Source organism: Lithobates pipiens, unplaced genomic scaffold, assembly GCF_037356315.1.
Source record: "Lithobates pipiens isolate NorthernLeopardFrog02 unplaced genomic scaffold, aLitPip1_a1.2 Scaffold_13, whole genome shotgun sequence".
Taxonomy (NCBI): domain Eukaryota; kingdom Metazoa; phylum Chordata; class Amphibia; order Anura; family Ranidae; genus Lithobates; species Lithobates pipiens.
Window position 1 is genome coordinate 408,575,432 of NW_027507718.1, and position 15,531 is coordinate 408,590,962.

A 15,531-nucleotide genomic window follows, 5' to 3' on the forward strand; every position below is an offset into this window, starting at 1 on the left:
GCTTAAAAACAAAACACACCCTGCAAGGCAAAGGCATAATGGGCTAGTATGCATAGCATACTAGCTCATCATGAATAACTTACCTGAGAACGAAGCCCCAGAAGCAGTCCTCCGTCTTCATGTCCGCCGCTGCCATGGATCCTGGAGGGACTTCCGGGTCTCGCTGCTCCGGTGCTGTGATTCGACAGAGCAGCAATGACGTCACTCCCGCGCATGCGCACGGCAGCCGACACTCGCGGCATATCGCCGCGATCTGCGGCCTGCCCAGTGCACCTGCGCGCCGCTGTCTACGGCGCATGCGGTGGCTGTCTTTGGGTAAATATTTCCTAAACCGTATAGGTTTAGGAGATATTTCTTGGACCTACAGGTAAGCCTTAAACTAGTTTTACCTGTAGGTCAAAGTTGGTTGTAAGGGTTTACAACCACTTTAAAAAGTGATATCGGTACAACCCTAGTATCGGGTGCTAATTTTTGATTGCTTTGGGGCCCGCACAGCATTGTGAAGTTCTGTCTTTTCCTCTTGTTGATGTTCCAGCAGTTGAATAAATGCCAACAAATAAACATAGTGTTAGAAATATGTTCTGTTCTAAGTTTGACTGATTCATTCATAGCTGGCCTTATATTCGAGAAACTCTGCTATTTCCAAACACATTTATGCAATTAGCATTTCCTGTTGGCTGATAATCACAAACATATTGTGTGACTTCCGAGCCATTGCTGGGATTTTAACAAATGCAAATATAATTTAGTGTCTAAAGTTATGAAAATTTCAGAACCATTAAAACTAGATTTATAACTAGTGGTTATAAATATTTATTTTGTAAATCTACCAAAGCTATGCGTCACATGTATGTGATTCGAAAACTGTGTGTGTTCTAGATTTATTTTGCCCTGGAACTGATCACTAAGCTTAGGATTGATTATAGCCAAGGTCCTATGCAGGTGGTTTGTGGGACACATGCCAAAACTCCAATAAACCTATCTGTAGTCCTGGGGTGTTGCCAGGTCAGCAAAAGATCTTGGGCTAGAGCCCACAGCAGCGGTCACCATCCTTTTTGCAGGCCCCGGGGAGGGGGAATCACACCGGTGGTAAGCAATTTTCTGTGCAGACAATGGCTGTTGTTGGCGCTTCAATCATCATATCACCATGGTTGATATGCTGTCAGGGTGATTGAAGCGCATTGTTTCTATTGTTACATTCTAATATACAAGAAAATGGTTCAACTCTCCATATATTGCAGAATCAGTGGGAGCCCTGGGCGTTTTGTCACCGTCCCCTGTCGCCAGATGCAGCATGTCACTTGCCACTGTCACCTGCCACTAGATGTGGATTGTCACTTGCTCTGTTGCTTTCCACTAGATGTGGAATGTCAGTTGCCACTGGCACCTGATGTGACTTGTCATCTGCCACCAGTTGCAGATTGTCACTTGCCATGTCACCTGCTACCACGCTGTGACCACAGAAGAGCGCTGTTGTGTGGCTGGCAGTGAGTGATATCATCTCGCTGCTCCTCGCTGCCACATTGAAGAGGCCGTGCTGTGAGGGTGGAAGAGCGGTGATGTGGAACAGGCAGAGGGAGATGATGTCATCTCTGCTCGCCCGCCCGCTGGCTTCTCTCCTCTCATCCGCCTCTTTCATGCAGCCCGCCCACCACAGATGTGGCCTGCTGGTTAGGCTGCAATCCTGTGGTGACGCCACTGCTGTAGTCCAGTTTTTGTTGAGCCATTGCAGTCAGCAGCTTCTTATTAGCATTGCAAGCTCTTTTTACATAATTCTGTGTTGTGCAACTTTCCTCCCAGAACTACAGAGGGCAGTGCTGGGGCCTAGAAGAAAACTTATCCTATTTTTTTCTAAGGTTCATATTTGAAGCTGAACTCAAGCCTTGCCTTCAGTTTTGCACAGTTGAACAGGCTCAGATTAAATGAGGAGTCTGATATTGCTTATTCTGATTTCACTTCACACTGTTCTTCTTCCTATGTGCATTAGAAACTTTAGCAAGTCACACGGAGCCTGCCTCATTTCCTGACTTTAGGATATCCGGCATCATCTAGTTCTCTCCTGCTCAGTCTGACTTTCCCTGGCCCACTGCTTTCATATATTGGACTTCAGTTCTTTCAATTATGGATCCTCAGCATCACATGTGGGTTTTACCTAGGGCAGGAGTGCTCAACCTGTGGCCTGCAGAGCCCTCTAATGTGGCCCATGACTTCAAATAAGGAAAGTGCATGCCTCTGTGCTGGGATGGCGGATGGGCAAGCCCAGATAGTAATCAATGGGTTGCCGACCCACCATCCTAGAGCATCAGTGCAAATGGAGCTGGTGTCAACAGCAGAGGTAGCAGGTGGCCGTATAGGGGGCAGGGGTTGCATAAGCCAATGCCTCCTCTGTAGCGACGCCTCCTGTCCCAGGCGGAGTGATACCAAATGTGATGCGCCTGGGACCTTTCTAACAGCCGGAAGAGCGATGCCAGCAGAAGCTGGAAGAAGAAAAGGTTGGTGTATTGAAAATCACATACATTGCCCTTTTGCAATGGGCTTATTAGTACTTAGTAAACAGGGTTATTGGGCTGCTTCCACACTGATCCGAGGTGCAGCGCAGTTCATCTGTGGCTTTTCTCCAGGTTAGCTGCACTAAGCAATAAACTTCTATTATATCCTGCGGGTTTGGTGTGCGCAAGTGAACCACATTGCATCAGTGTGAAAGCAGCCTTAAAGGGGGCCTAGTACAGTAAGGGCTCATGTACATTTGCAGTTTGGGGTGGCGGTAAAACCCCATAGTTCAATGTGGCCCAAGGCTGGTTACCAAATCACTTAAGTGTCCCTCGCTCTTCAAAAGGTTGAACACCCCTGACCTAGAGCAATTTACATTCCTCCAGACTGAGAGGAGTACAGGGGCAGGCTACTGTGATGGTTTTAGGAAGCTATGTAACAGCACCTGCTGGCTCCTCCCACCAGACATGATCTACCTGCATTTCATTGAGAAGCACAGAGACCCGATGATGAAGCATTTGAATTGTTTTGATTAAAAATGTCATTAGCTTGTTAACCGCTTCCTGCCCGCCCTATAGCCGAATGCCGGCCTTAGGGCGGGCGGCTTCCCGTGCCTGGCCGTCCCTGGACGGCCTGGTGTTTACTTCCGCAATGCGCGCCGCCGCGGGCGCGCATCGCGGAAGTTCTGTGTTTGCCGTGTCCCCCGGGGACAGGCAAACACAGATCGCTGTAAACGGCCAATCACAGCGGCCGTTTACAGCGTGATCGGCGTGTCCAATGGGAGATGATCTCATATGTAAACATATGAGATCATCTCTCAGCGCCGCTCTCCCTCCTCACACAGACAGCGTGTGAGAGGGGAGAGAAGAACGGCTGCAGCAGCCGTCAGTGTAAAAAAGAAAAAAAAAAAAAAAAAAAGTAAAAAAAAAGTTTAATAAAAAGTGCCATCCTCCCCCAGAGCCATCCTCCCCCAGTGCCACCCCCCCCCCCAGTGCCATGCCCCCCCCCCCCAGTGCCATCCTGCCCCAGTGCCATCCGCCCCAGTGCCATCCTGCCCCAGTGCCATCCGCCCCAGTGCCATCCGCCCCAGTGCCATCCACCCCAGTGCCATCCACCCCACCCCAGTGCCACCTGCCCGCAGTGCTATCTGTCCCCAGTGCCACCTGTTGTCAGTGCCATTTGTCCCCAGTGCCATCTGTCATCAGTGCCACGTATAAGTGGCATCTGTCATCAGTGCCACGTGTTATTAGTGCCACATAGTGCCATCTGTCATCAGTGCCACGTATTAGTGCCATCTGTCATCAGTGCCACGTATCAGTGCCATTTGTCATCAGTGCCACCTGTCAGTGTCACGTGCCATCTGTTGTCAGTGTCACGTGTCATCAATGCCACTTATCAGTGCCATCTGTCATCAGTGTCACGTGTCATTGGTGCCACGTATTAGTGCCATCTGTCACCGGTGGCACGTATTAGTGCCACGTATTAGTGCCACATGTCATCAGTGCCACGTATTAGTGCCACGTGTCATCAGTGCCACATATTAGTGCCACGTGTCATCAGTGCCACGTATTAGTGCCACGTGTCATCAGTGCCACATATTAGTGTCATCTGTCATCAGTGCCACGTGTCATCAGTGCCACGTATAAGTGTCATCATTGCCACGTATCAGTGCCATCTGTCATCAGTGTCACGTGTCATTGTCCTGGTATTTCAAAAGTGTAATAAGTAGTCAACAAGTTAGATGTGTAATTTATGCTCCTAGAACACGTGATGGCGCTCCCTGCATGTTGGGCCTCTCTATGTGGCCAGGCTGCGAAAAAGTCCCACACATGTGGTATTGTAATACTCAGGAGGAGTAGCAGAATTTTTTGGGGGGTGTCATTTGTGGTATACACATGCCACGTGAGAGAAATAACCTATTACAATGACAATTTTGTGGAGAAAAATAAAGAAAATGAAAAATCTTCATTTTGCAAAGAATTGTGGGAAAAAAATGACAACATCAAAAAGCTCACCATGCCTCTTACTAAATACCTTGGAATGTCTACTTTCCAAAAAGGGGTCATTTGGGGGGTATTTGTACTTTCCTGACTTGTTTGGGTCACAAGAAGCGAGATAGGCCACCAGTACATCAGATGTGATCAATTTTGTGCGATTCGCACCACAGCTTGTAGACTCTCTAACTTTCACAAAGACCAAATAATATCCACTAATTTGGGTTATTTTTACCAAAGATATGTAGCAGTATAAATTGTGGCCAACATTTATGAAGAAAAATTAATAATTTGCATAATTCTGTCACAGAAACAAAGAAATATGCGTTTTTTTTCAAAATTTTCGGTCTTTTTTCATTTATAGCGCAAAAAATAAAAACCCCAGAGGTGATCAAATACCACCAAAAGAAAGCTCTATTTGTGGGAAAAAAAGGACACAAAATTCATTTGGGTACAGTGTTGCATGACTGAGTAATTGTCATTCAAAGTGTGAGAGCACCGAAAGCTGAAAATTGGTCTGGGCAGGAAGGGTGTTTAAGTGCCCAGTAAGCAAGTGGTTAAAGAGTGGGTTGGCAACTAACACATTTTTAGAAGGCCTACATGTTTTTCTGAGTGCACGTTTACTTTAAAGCTGAATATCTAAATATACAGATTCGGTGCGTTGAAAAGGTATTCACACCCCTTGAAATTTTCCACATTTTGTCATGTTACAACCAAAAACTTAAATGTGATAGACCAAAACAAAGTGGCACATAATTGTGAAGTGGAAGGAAAATGATAAATGGTTTTCAATTTTTTTTACAAATCAATATTTGAAAAGTGTGGCATGCTTTTGTTTTCAGCCCCCTTTACTTTGATACCCCTAACTAAAATCTAGTGGAACCAATTAACTTCAAAAGTCACCTAATTTAATCTCTGTATAAATACGGCTTTTCAGTGAAGCCCTCAGAGGTTTGTTAGAGAACATAGTGAACAAACAGCATCATGAAGGCAAAGGAACACACCAGACAGGTCAGGTTTAAAGTTGCTGAGAAGTTTAAAGCAGGGTTAGGTTATAAAAAAAAATCCCAAACTTTGAACATCTCATGGAGCGCTGTTCAATCACCTGAAAATGGAAAGGGTATGGCACAACTGCAAACCTACCAAGACATGGCCAGGCAAGGAGAGCATTAATCAGAGAAGCAGCCAAGAGGCCCAACGTAACTCTGGAGGAGCTGCCGAGATCCACAGCCTAGGTGGGAGAATCTCTAAACAGGACAACTATTAGTCGTGCACTCCACAAATCTGGCCTTTATGGAAGAGTGGCAAGAAGAAATCCATTGTTGAAAGAAAGCCATAAGAGTTCCCATTTGCAGTTTGTGAGAAGCCATGTGGGGGACACAGCAAACATGTGGAAGAAGGTGCTCTGGTAAGATGAGACCAACTTAAACTTTTTGGCATAAAAGCTATACGCTATAAGTGATATATAACTAACACTGTACATCACCCTGAACACCCCATCCCCACAGTGAAACGTGGTGGCAGCAAAGCAGCTTCATTATTATCCCATTAAAGAAGAACATGTGCGCTGCATTTGGAGATTTCATAATTGGCCATGTCATGAATGGTAATTCTCCATTACGAACGCTAGTTTACAAGCCCGGCTCGTGGCTCATCCTTGCTTCCGAGCATGCGTGTTTCTACTTTGGACTTTTGTCTGATGGCCTTGTGTACACATGCTCGGAAAATCCGACAACACACATTTGTTGGCGGAATGTCCGACAACAATTGTCTGATGGAGCATACACACGGCCGGATTTTCCGCCAACAGCCTGACATTGAACATTTCCCATCGGAAAGTCCGATCATGTCTACTGGCTTTTAGAGTCTGCAGAAGATTTAAGACTGGGGTGAAGGTTCACCTTCCAGCAGGACAATGACCCTAAACATACAGCCAGAGCTACAATGGAAAGGTTTAACTCCAAAGCATATTCATGTGTTAGAATGGCCCAGTCAAAGTCCAGGCCTAAATCCAATTGAGAATCTGTGACAAGACTTGAAAATTGCTGTTTACGGATGCTCTCCATCCAATCTGACAGAGCTTGAGCTTTTTTGCAAAGAAGAATGAGCAAAAATGTCCCTCTCTAGATGTGCAAAGCTGGTAGAGACATCCTCAAAAAGACTTGCAGCTGTAATTGCAGCGAAAGGTAGTTCTACAAAGTATTGACGCGGGGGGGGGGGGGGGGGCGAAAACAAATGAACGCCACACATTTCACATATTTGTAAAAAAAATTGTAAACCATTTATAATTTTCCTTCCAATTATTTACCACTTTGTGTTGGTCTCACATAAAATCCCAATAAAATACATTTAGATTTCTGGTTGTAACATGGTTGGTATGAATACTTTTTCAAGGCACTGTAACTATACATTAGGAAGCTATTTTACCTGCCAAATGATTTCTATTTCTGTCCTTTTATGCCTGAGATTTAAACAACCCTGGCAGACAATATAGCCTGGTGGACAACACCTCTTTGTCTAGTGAAGGCACTTTTTTTTTTTTCTAACACACGGTGGCCAGAGCAATACAGTTACTTTTGATCCGTAGAAGCTCCAAGGAGGAGATTGAGTACTTACTCTGTCTAGGGGGTGACAGAAGAGGCTCTATTGTCTTTTCTTCAGCATGTTCTGGCATTTTCCTCTTCTTTCTGTTGGTCTATGCTGTGGGCAGTCCTTCAGTGTCATCAAGTTCAGTTCAGGAACATCAGTCCTGATTGTATTTGAGGAAGTAAGCGTGCAGATCGAGGTGTCTTGGTTAGCAGACTACAGGGGACCAGTTGCACAGCTAGAGGGACCTGCCAGAGCGAGAAATTAGATCATTATTACCCCTTATTACTCTACCCTTCGACTTAACCAACATTTAACCTTTGCAATGTGGGGGGAGGCCCACTGCAAGGGTATTTTATTTATTTATTTTTTCTTGTGTCCTGAGTTTGGCTTTAAATTACCTTATTTTTCTCTAATTAAAAATGGTGCTTCATGCGCTCACTCCAGTGCTCCATACTGGCATAGCCGAGTAACAGCCATACCCCTCATCAAACTTTTCCTCACACAGACTTTTGTTGCAGTAGAAAAGATGGATGTGTCTTTTTCTAGTCTAGTAGACCCAGAGCACTGGGTCTATTAGACTGCACAGTCATTTAGACAACCTGCACAACTGCCGTAACAGGGAAATAGTATTCCTTGATGTTTCTTGCTGAAATGGACAGCCCTTTTAAATTACACTGTCCACGTCCAATGGTGTTTTCACACATTAAAGCAGAGTTCCACCCAAAAAGTGGAACTTCCACTATTCCACCCCCCCCCCCCCCCCCCTTTCCGGTGCCACATTTGGCACTTTTTTTTTCAGGGGAGCAGGTAGCTGTCTTTGACCGGTATCCTGTCCCCACTTCTGGGAGTCCAGGCTGCGGCAAATTACATCAGCGGGTCGGCTTCCTCCTCCTTCCCCCACAACCGGGCCAGTAGGAGAACGCAGCGGTGCCTTGCACATGCACAGTAGGGACCTGGCATGAAGCCGTAATGCTGCACTGTAGGATTCCCTTACTGCCAATGACGGCAGTAGGACCCAACAGCTGATGGAAATTCCAGAGTTTGTATATTTTGTGCAATGGATACAACAGCTGCAGATGATCGTGACTAGACTATAGAAAATGTAATATATATGTTATATGTGGTATTTGTTTGAACACTAGAAGATATTTTTACTCTTGACATATGCATCTGCACAACCTTTTTGTTTTGTATCATTTGTAAAATCTCTTTTATTTAGAGTAATATTCAAAACTGCCAAGATAATATAAAGTGTATGTAAATATCTAACCATGTGGGTTTAGGATGAATTATTTATTTCTAAGAGTTTTTTTTATGAAATTGTGTGGTTTATTCTGCAGCTGTGGCCCAGATGAGTATGTATGTAAAGGAGCTTGATATTTAATTTATTATGAGAATATTCAGATGTACGATTGTTGCGTGCTACTAGAAAACTTTCTGATGAAAACAGCTCGTTTTGTGCAACAGTTGTGTTTTTCTTATTGTTGTTTTATTATATTTATTCCCCTCTTTTGTAGTGAGCCTGCTGCCAAGGCATTGTGGGAGTCCATGATGAACATGAAACAGAAGGAAGCAGTGATGGAAGTGCGAAGGTGTCTTGTAGACACAGCTAGCAGAGAAAAACTGCCAATTAAGATGAGCATGGGTGAGTGGAGTGACTAATACAGTATAGCTGGTCATATACACTAGTAGTGTTTCAAATTTTTTTTTATGATGAACATTTGTATAAAAATTGTCAGCATACTCGATGACTTGGCGAATGTTGTTTGAAAGTACTTCATTTTCTTTTAACATTAGATTTTAGAACAAATGGACTTTACCAAATGAAAACCACAAATACTGTTATGCCGCGTACACACAGTCGGACTTTCCGACAGCAAATGTGCGATTAGAGCTTGTTGTCGGAAATTCCGGCCGTGTGTAGGCTCCATCGGACAGTTTCTAACGGAATTTCCATCGCACAAAATTTTGAGATCTGGTTCTCAAATTTTTCAACAAAATCCATTTGCGTAAATTCTGATCGTGTGTACACAATTCCAATGCACAAAGTTCCACGCATGCTCGAACTCAAGCAGAACAGCCACACTGGCTATTGAGCTTAATTTTTCTCGGCGTGTTGTACGTCACTGTTTTGAGTCTTGGAAATTCCGACAACTTTCTGTGACCGTGTGTATGGGAGACAAGTTTGAGCCAACATCTGTCGGAAAAAAATCCAATGGATTTTGTTGTCGGAATGTGCGATCGTGTGTGCCCAGCATAAGAAATGTATTCATTCAAATTTATTTCCGAATGAACGGACTTGGCCAAACACACAATCACACCAAAGTCCGATGGATTCAAACGTGATGACGTACGACCAGACTAGAATAAGGAAGTTCATAGCCAGTAGCCAATAGCTGCCCTAGCGTTCGTTTTTTCCCGTCGGACTAGCATACATACGAACGGATTTCTCGGTCCGGCGGAGTTCGGGTGGGAAAGTTTTAAAACATGTTCTATTTCTAAAATCCGCTGGATTTTTGGCAAGCAAAGGTCCGATGGAGCCCACACACGAACGAATTGTCCGACGGAACGATTCCTTTTCTGTCAAAAAGTCCAGTCGTGTGTACATGGCATTAGGTCTGATTATACAGTGGGGACGGAAAGTATTCAGACCCCCTTACATTTTTCACTCTTTGTTATAGCGCAGCCATTTGTTAAAATCAAGTTCATTTTTTTTCCCTCATTATTGTACACACAGTACATATTGACAGAAAAACACAGAATTGTTGACATTTTTGCAGATTTAAAAAAAAAGAAAAACTGATATATCACACGGTCCTAAGTATTCAAACCCTTTGCTGTGACACTCATATTTAACTCAGGTACTGTCCATTTCTTCTGATCATCCTTGAGATAGTTCTACATCTTCATTTTAGTCCAGCTGTGTTTGATTAAACTGATTGGACTTGATTAGTAAAGCCACACACCTGCATCCACGACTTCTTCACAGGATCAAGCAGGAAGGGAAGTTGTTAATTCTTGTGACCCCCTGCGGGGTCCAGGAAATCTTGGTATGCAGAGATTGTAGAGATAGCAGTAGGGAACCCATGGATCCTACCTTCATGGCCAGACCTTCTCTCGCAAGTAGGAGTTCCATCCTACTTTACCAACGCTAAATTTAATGGTTTGGCTATTGAGGCCCACGCTCTGAAGAAGCGTGGGCTGTCAGGTTCGGTAGTTTTCTACCTTGGTTCATGCAGAGCTGGCCTCCATGGTTATATATTATAGCGTCTGGGAAACATGTCTCCTGGTGTGAAACCAGGAGCTGCTCCCCAGGAAATAAGTCAAGGTAGAGTTCTTGATTTTTCTGCAGATGGGGTAAGAAATAAAGCTGGCCTTGAGTGCTTTCTAAGGACAGATCTCCGCCTTATCAGTATTATTTAAATAACCACTTGCTTCTCATTCTTTGGCCCATAACTTTATTCAGGGGGTAACACTGCTTAATCTCCAGTTAAGTAACCCCTGGGACTTGAATTTAGTTTTGTCTGCCTTACAAAACAGCCTTTTTTGGGGCCAATACGACATATTCCCTTGGTCCTTTTTTGAGAAGGAAACTATTTTTTCTGGTACCATATCTGCTGCTCTTTCTTGTAAAAAGCTATATCTTCATATCTTTATTGTTCACAAGGATAAGGTATTATTGCGTCCTCATCCTAACTTTTTACCAAAGGTAGTATCAGTTGTATATCTAAACCAGGATATTATTCTACTGTCTTTTTTTTTTTTTTCCAGAACCCTCTTCTTTGGAAGAAAAATCACTACATTTTTCTGATGTGGTGAGAGCAGTCAATGTCTACTTAAAGGCAATTGCTCAGATTCGGGAAATGGATGTTTTTGTTCGTGTTGCCTGAAGATCCTAAAAGAGGACAGGCAGCATTTAAATCTACTATTCTAAATAGATTCGACAAGTAATCATTCAAGCTTATGGTTTAGAGAGGTGGAGTCCACCCTCTTGAATCAAGACGCACTTCTCTAGGGCTGTTAGTGCTTCCTGGGCAGTGCATCACCAAGCCTCCATGGCTCAAATTTGCAAGGCCACAACTTGGTCTTCAGTATAATACATTTAACAGATTCTATCAAATAGATGTAAAAGGTCATGAGGATATCACCTTTGGGTGCTGTGTACTGCAGGCTACAGTATAAGTCCTCTAGTCTCTTATTGCCCTACTTTTTGTTGTCTCCCTCCCTTCAGTTGGCATTGCTATGGGACATCTCACATATTAACTACTATGGCTCTGTGTCCTGTGATGTACAATAAGAAAATAGGATTTTTAAAACCGCTTACCTGTAAAATCCTTTTCTTTGAAGTACATCACGGGACACAGAGGTCCCTCCCTTGTTTGGTATACACATGTATTGTTTTGCTACAAAACTGAGATACTCCCAGTAGTGGCAGGGGTTATATAGGGAGTGCACTTTTTATCTTAGGGTGTGCCAGTGTCTATCACCTGAAGGTGGCCTATAACCCACATAGTAACTACTATGGCCCTGTGTCCCATGATGTACTTCAGATAAAGGGATTTTACAGGTAAGCTGTTTTTATTGTGTTTGTTTACACTTGTCTATCTCCAATCTGATCCACTAACAATAACCGAAGGGGATCTGTCCCCTCCCTTTTGGGCGAATTGGATCCGATAGAACGGGCTGTGTCCATGTCTACTCTGCATATGCAGAGTGGACACAGACCTGTCATCTGCCTGCTCTGCTCATTTTGGCTTGTGACCACTTACCAAGTCGCTCCTTAAAAGGTTGGGAACCCTTGCTGTAGGGGCATGAGTCCCAGATGCAGAGGTGCACTGTAGCAGCCTCCCCCCTTAGTTTCGCCGCGGTGTGTGGCGGAAGGAAGGCATCCCGAATGGAGAGGTGAACTGTACTGTAGCGCATCAGGAGATCACAAAAATCTCCTGCGAAGTTGATAATGTGTTACAACCACCACCACCATTGTTGCTGCTGGCCTTAACACTTTCATCCCTGTGGTTGGTAGGTCTCACTTTTATACCCTACTCCTCCACGCTGAGAGGAAGTGGCATCATTTTAAACATGGCCCTGTTTTAAACAAGGTTAGGACTTTGATACTTTTTTTTTTATACTGATACTACTTTATTAGAGATTTTTCCAATACAAAATAACAATAATATACACAATTCACAAAAATCTTAATTTCATACATAAATAATACAGTGGCGAAGCTGCGCCCAACACACACGTTGCCGCAAGCTCGCCATGCACCTTTTCCGCCCCACCACCCATCCCGCCCACCCGCCCCTCTTCGAGCACACACTGTTGGCATCAGCCACGCCAGTCATAGCTGGATAGTAATGGACACCAATCAATATGGAGGGGAAGAAAAGTAAAAACAAGAAACAGGCAAAGAGGCCCCCCATCCCCCCCCCCCCGAGGACTCCCCACAGGGAAATCCACCTGGGGGTGAGGGGGAAAGAAACCCCCCGCCTCCTGCCCACCAAGGGTGTACTAGTCTGCCCTCTCGGTAGACTCACTCAGGGGGTAGCCCATACTGATCAGCCAGGGGTTCCATAATATCCCAAAATGCTGAACCTTACAGTATTTTATCTAACTAAGCTCCCACACCATCTTTCATACTTCCAGTATTAAAACTATTGTGAAAATGTTTGAGGAATGTAGAGAATGGATTGCCATCCACCAACCAACAAAAAAGGCCTATCTGAAAGTCACAATTGGTGTAATATTCTTAAAGAATACCCCAACACTTCATATTCCAGATATGTGTCTGTTGTACCATGTACTTGTGTTAAAAGTTCTGTTTTTTTTCCCTCCCTTTGTGTGAAATTCTTGGTGATCCTGCCATCACCCTCTGCTTTGCTATTTCAAACTGACCATGCAAGTCACGATAGCACACCCCATATAATCATTGGGTTGGCACCTGAAGGACACTTGTAACTCAATATATTCTTGATTTGAGTACTTGATGATAACATCTTTCAACTCCTAACTGGAAGAAAATATCACACTATTCATTATTATGATTTGTACTTGTATACATAAGGAATGAAAAATGCACGAGTTGCACATTTGTTTGGTGCCCTATTTATTAAGCAACGTGAAGCTCAAACCTAATGAACTTGAAAATGAAAAATCCAAATCCAAAAATGCAAATGGACAAAGGAAATGCGCATCCTTACCCCCATATCAAGAGTAACCATTGCACCAGAAATAGCACAGATAGCAAAAAAAAAATGTGCTAGAGGGTCAGACCGCACTATCCAAAACGAAAAATAAAAATAGCTGGAGGTTTAATTTACCTGTTCCAGTACGCTTACCCATTTATAGTGCAAATCTTTCTCCGATTCTAGAGATGCTGCAAATAGTTATATGAAAAAGAGCAAAATCTAGCAAACACTGCTCTATATTTTTTTTATACACTTTTTTTTTGCATTTTTAAAATGTATCCTAGCTGCTTTGTCTTCTCATCTTTAAAGAAAGGTCCAGCGGAAGAACAGGCAAAACATATTGTAAATATGCATCCCTATTCAGGGAATGTGTATTTATGGTCATAGGAGGTTTGTGCAGGAAATTACAGATGATTTTCGTTTTGGTGGGCATGCTTGACTCTAGGGAGAATTCGTCCACTGCTTCCTCTCTGGTCCTCTGTGTGTGTCGGCAGGGTTTCCACTCCACCTTCCGGAAAAAAGAACTGCATATTTATAGTACCTCCTGATTTAAAGGAAGTCAGGAGATTCTGTTAAATTATTGATACATAGGTAAGCCAGTTTCCAACATATCAAAATAATTATTATTTCTATGTTCTATGATAGAAATTTAGTCAGTAGTTAACGTGTATAATTCAGAGAACCATCAGTGGATATATTTTGTGACATCTTGTTCTTAGTTACATACAGTTGTGCTAATAAGTTTACATACCCGGGCAGAATTTGATTTCTTGGCCATTTTTCAGAGAATATGAATGATAAAACAAAAACCTTTCTTTCACTCATGGTTAATGTTTGGCTGAAGCCATTTATTGTCAATCAACTGTGTTTACTCTTTTTGAAGCTTAATGGCAACGGAAACTACCCAATTGACCCTGGTCAAAAGTTTACATACCCTGGTAATTTTGGCCTGATAACATGCACACAAGTCGACACAAAGGGGTTTGAATGGCTATTAAAGGTAACCATCCTCCCCTGTGATCTATTTGCTTGTAATTTAGTGTGTGTGTGTAAAAAAGTCAATGCATTTCTGGACTCGTGACAGGACAGGAACGCCAATCAGCAGTGTTCAAACTCTAGCTGTGGTAAGCTTACTCATCTCTACAGATGGCATCCTCCCCTGAGAAGGAGTGCCTGGTTAGAGTAAGCATCAGGCGCATTAAATGTTTACAATTGCCTACGGCGGCTTGTACCTATACAGGCAGATGCTATACATGGTTCTGTGCACATTGTTGCTAAACACAAGCAGTTAAAATGTATGAGTGCAGGAACGCACATAAGTGGAGGATAAACTTCCATGCAGATACTCCTGGCTTGTCCTCCTTTGCGGTGGAACAGCTATTTGAGGATGTTTGGATAATTCATCCAAAGAAATTCTAGTGGAAAAAGTACCCCCTTTTTTTCAATTTCAGTAAAGGAGTAAATATATCTTTATTTTTTAAAAGCTCCTTCTGTTTGTGCCAGGGGCATCAGCCTCCAGGCAGTCACGATGGCTTCCGCCATCAAGTTCAATAGGTAATCCTCAGATTTAACCCTAGGTGTTACTGTAGCCTCCTTATCAGTAGGCGCCCCGCTAGCTCAATAGGGGGAATTCTTCTGCAGTTCTCATAGATACAACAGGAAGACGAATGGGGGACTTCCTCAATAGCTCTACTCTGAAGTTCCAAGAGTCCCTATCTCCTTGTTTTTTCTCAGATCAAATGTTCCTAAGGATCCAGAGAAAAATAAGTCTTTCTCACCGCATGGAATTTATCCGATCATTAGTCTCATTCCTACAAGGGGGAGACCTTCGGGCGTCTATCGACGTCTTAGATGCTTATCTCCATGTGCCGTTCTTCCCCGCTTACCAGAAATTTCTACATTTCAAGGTAGAAAATCTTTTTACAGTTTGTAGCTCTACCTTTACTGGCTAGCCTACTGCACCTTGAGTGTGTATAAAGATCCTGGCCCCTCCTTTAGCCAGGTTAAGGGCTCAAAGTATAACAATACTAGCCTACTTAGACGATCTACTCTGCGCCTTGGGCGCAGTGTACTGCAGGCTGCAGTATGAGTCCTCTAGTCTCTTGGTGCCTTACTATTGTTGTGTCTCCCTCCCTCCAGTTGGCATTGCTATAGGACAGGCATAGGTAATTAGCGGACCTCCAGCTGGTTCAGAACTAAAGGTCCCAAGAGGCATAGCAAGACTTTCAGCCACAAGCATGACACCCAGAGGTAGAGGCATGATGGGACTT

The 15,531-nt window shown here is 43.6% G+C and overlaps 1 protein-coding gene across 1 annotated transcript in view; it reads left to right on the plus strand.

The window, feature by feature from the left end:
- SCFD2 (sec1 family domain containing 2) overlaps nucleotides 1–15,531 on the plus strand; it is a 729,048-nt gene that overhangs the window by 40,862 nt on the left and 672,655 nt on the right. The window contains exon 3 of the mRNA XM_077477494.1: nucleotides 8,591–8,718. Within this exon, the coding sequence (XP_077333620.1) occupies nucleotides 8,591–8,718 (128 nt within the window). The remainder of the gene's footprint in view (nucleotides 1–8,590; nucleotides 8,719–15,531) is intronic.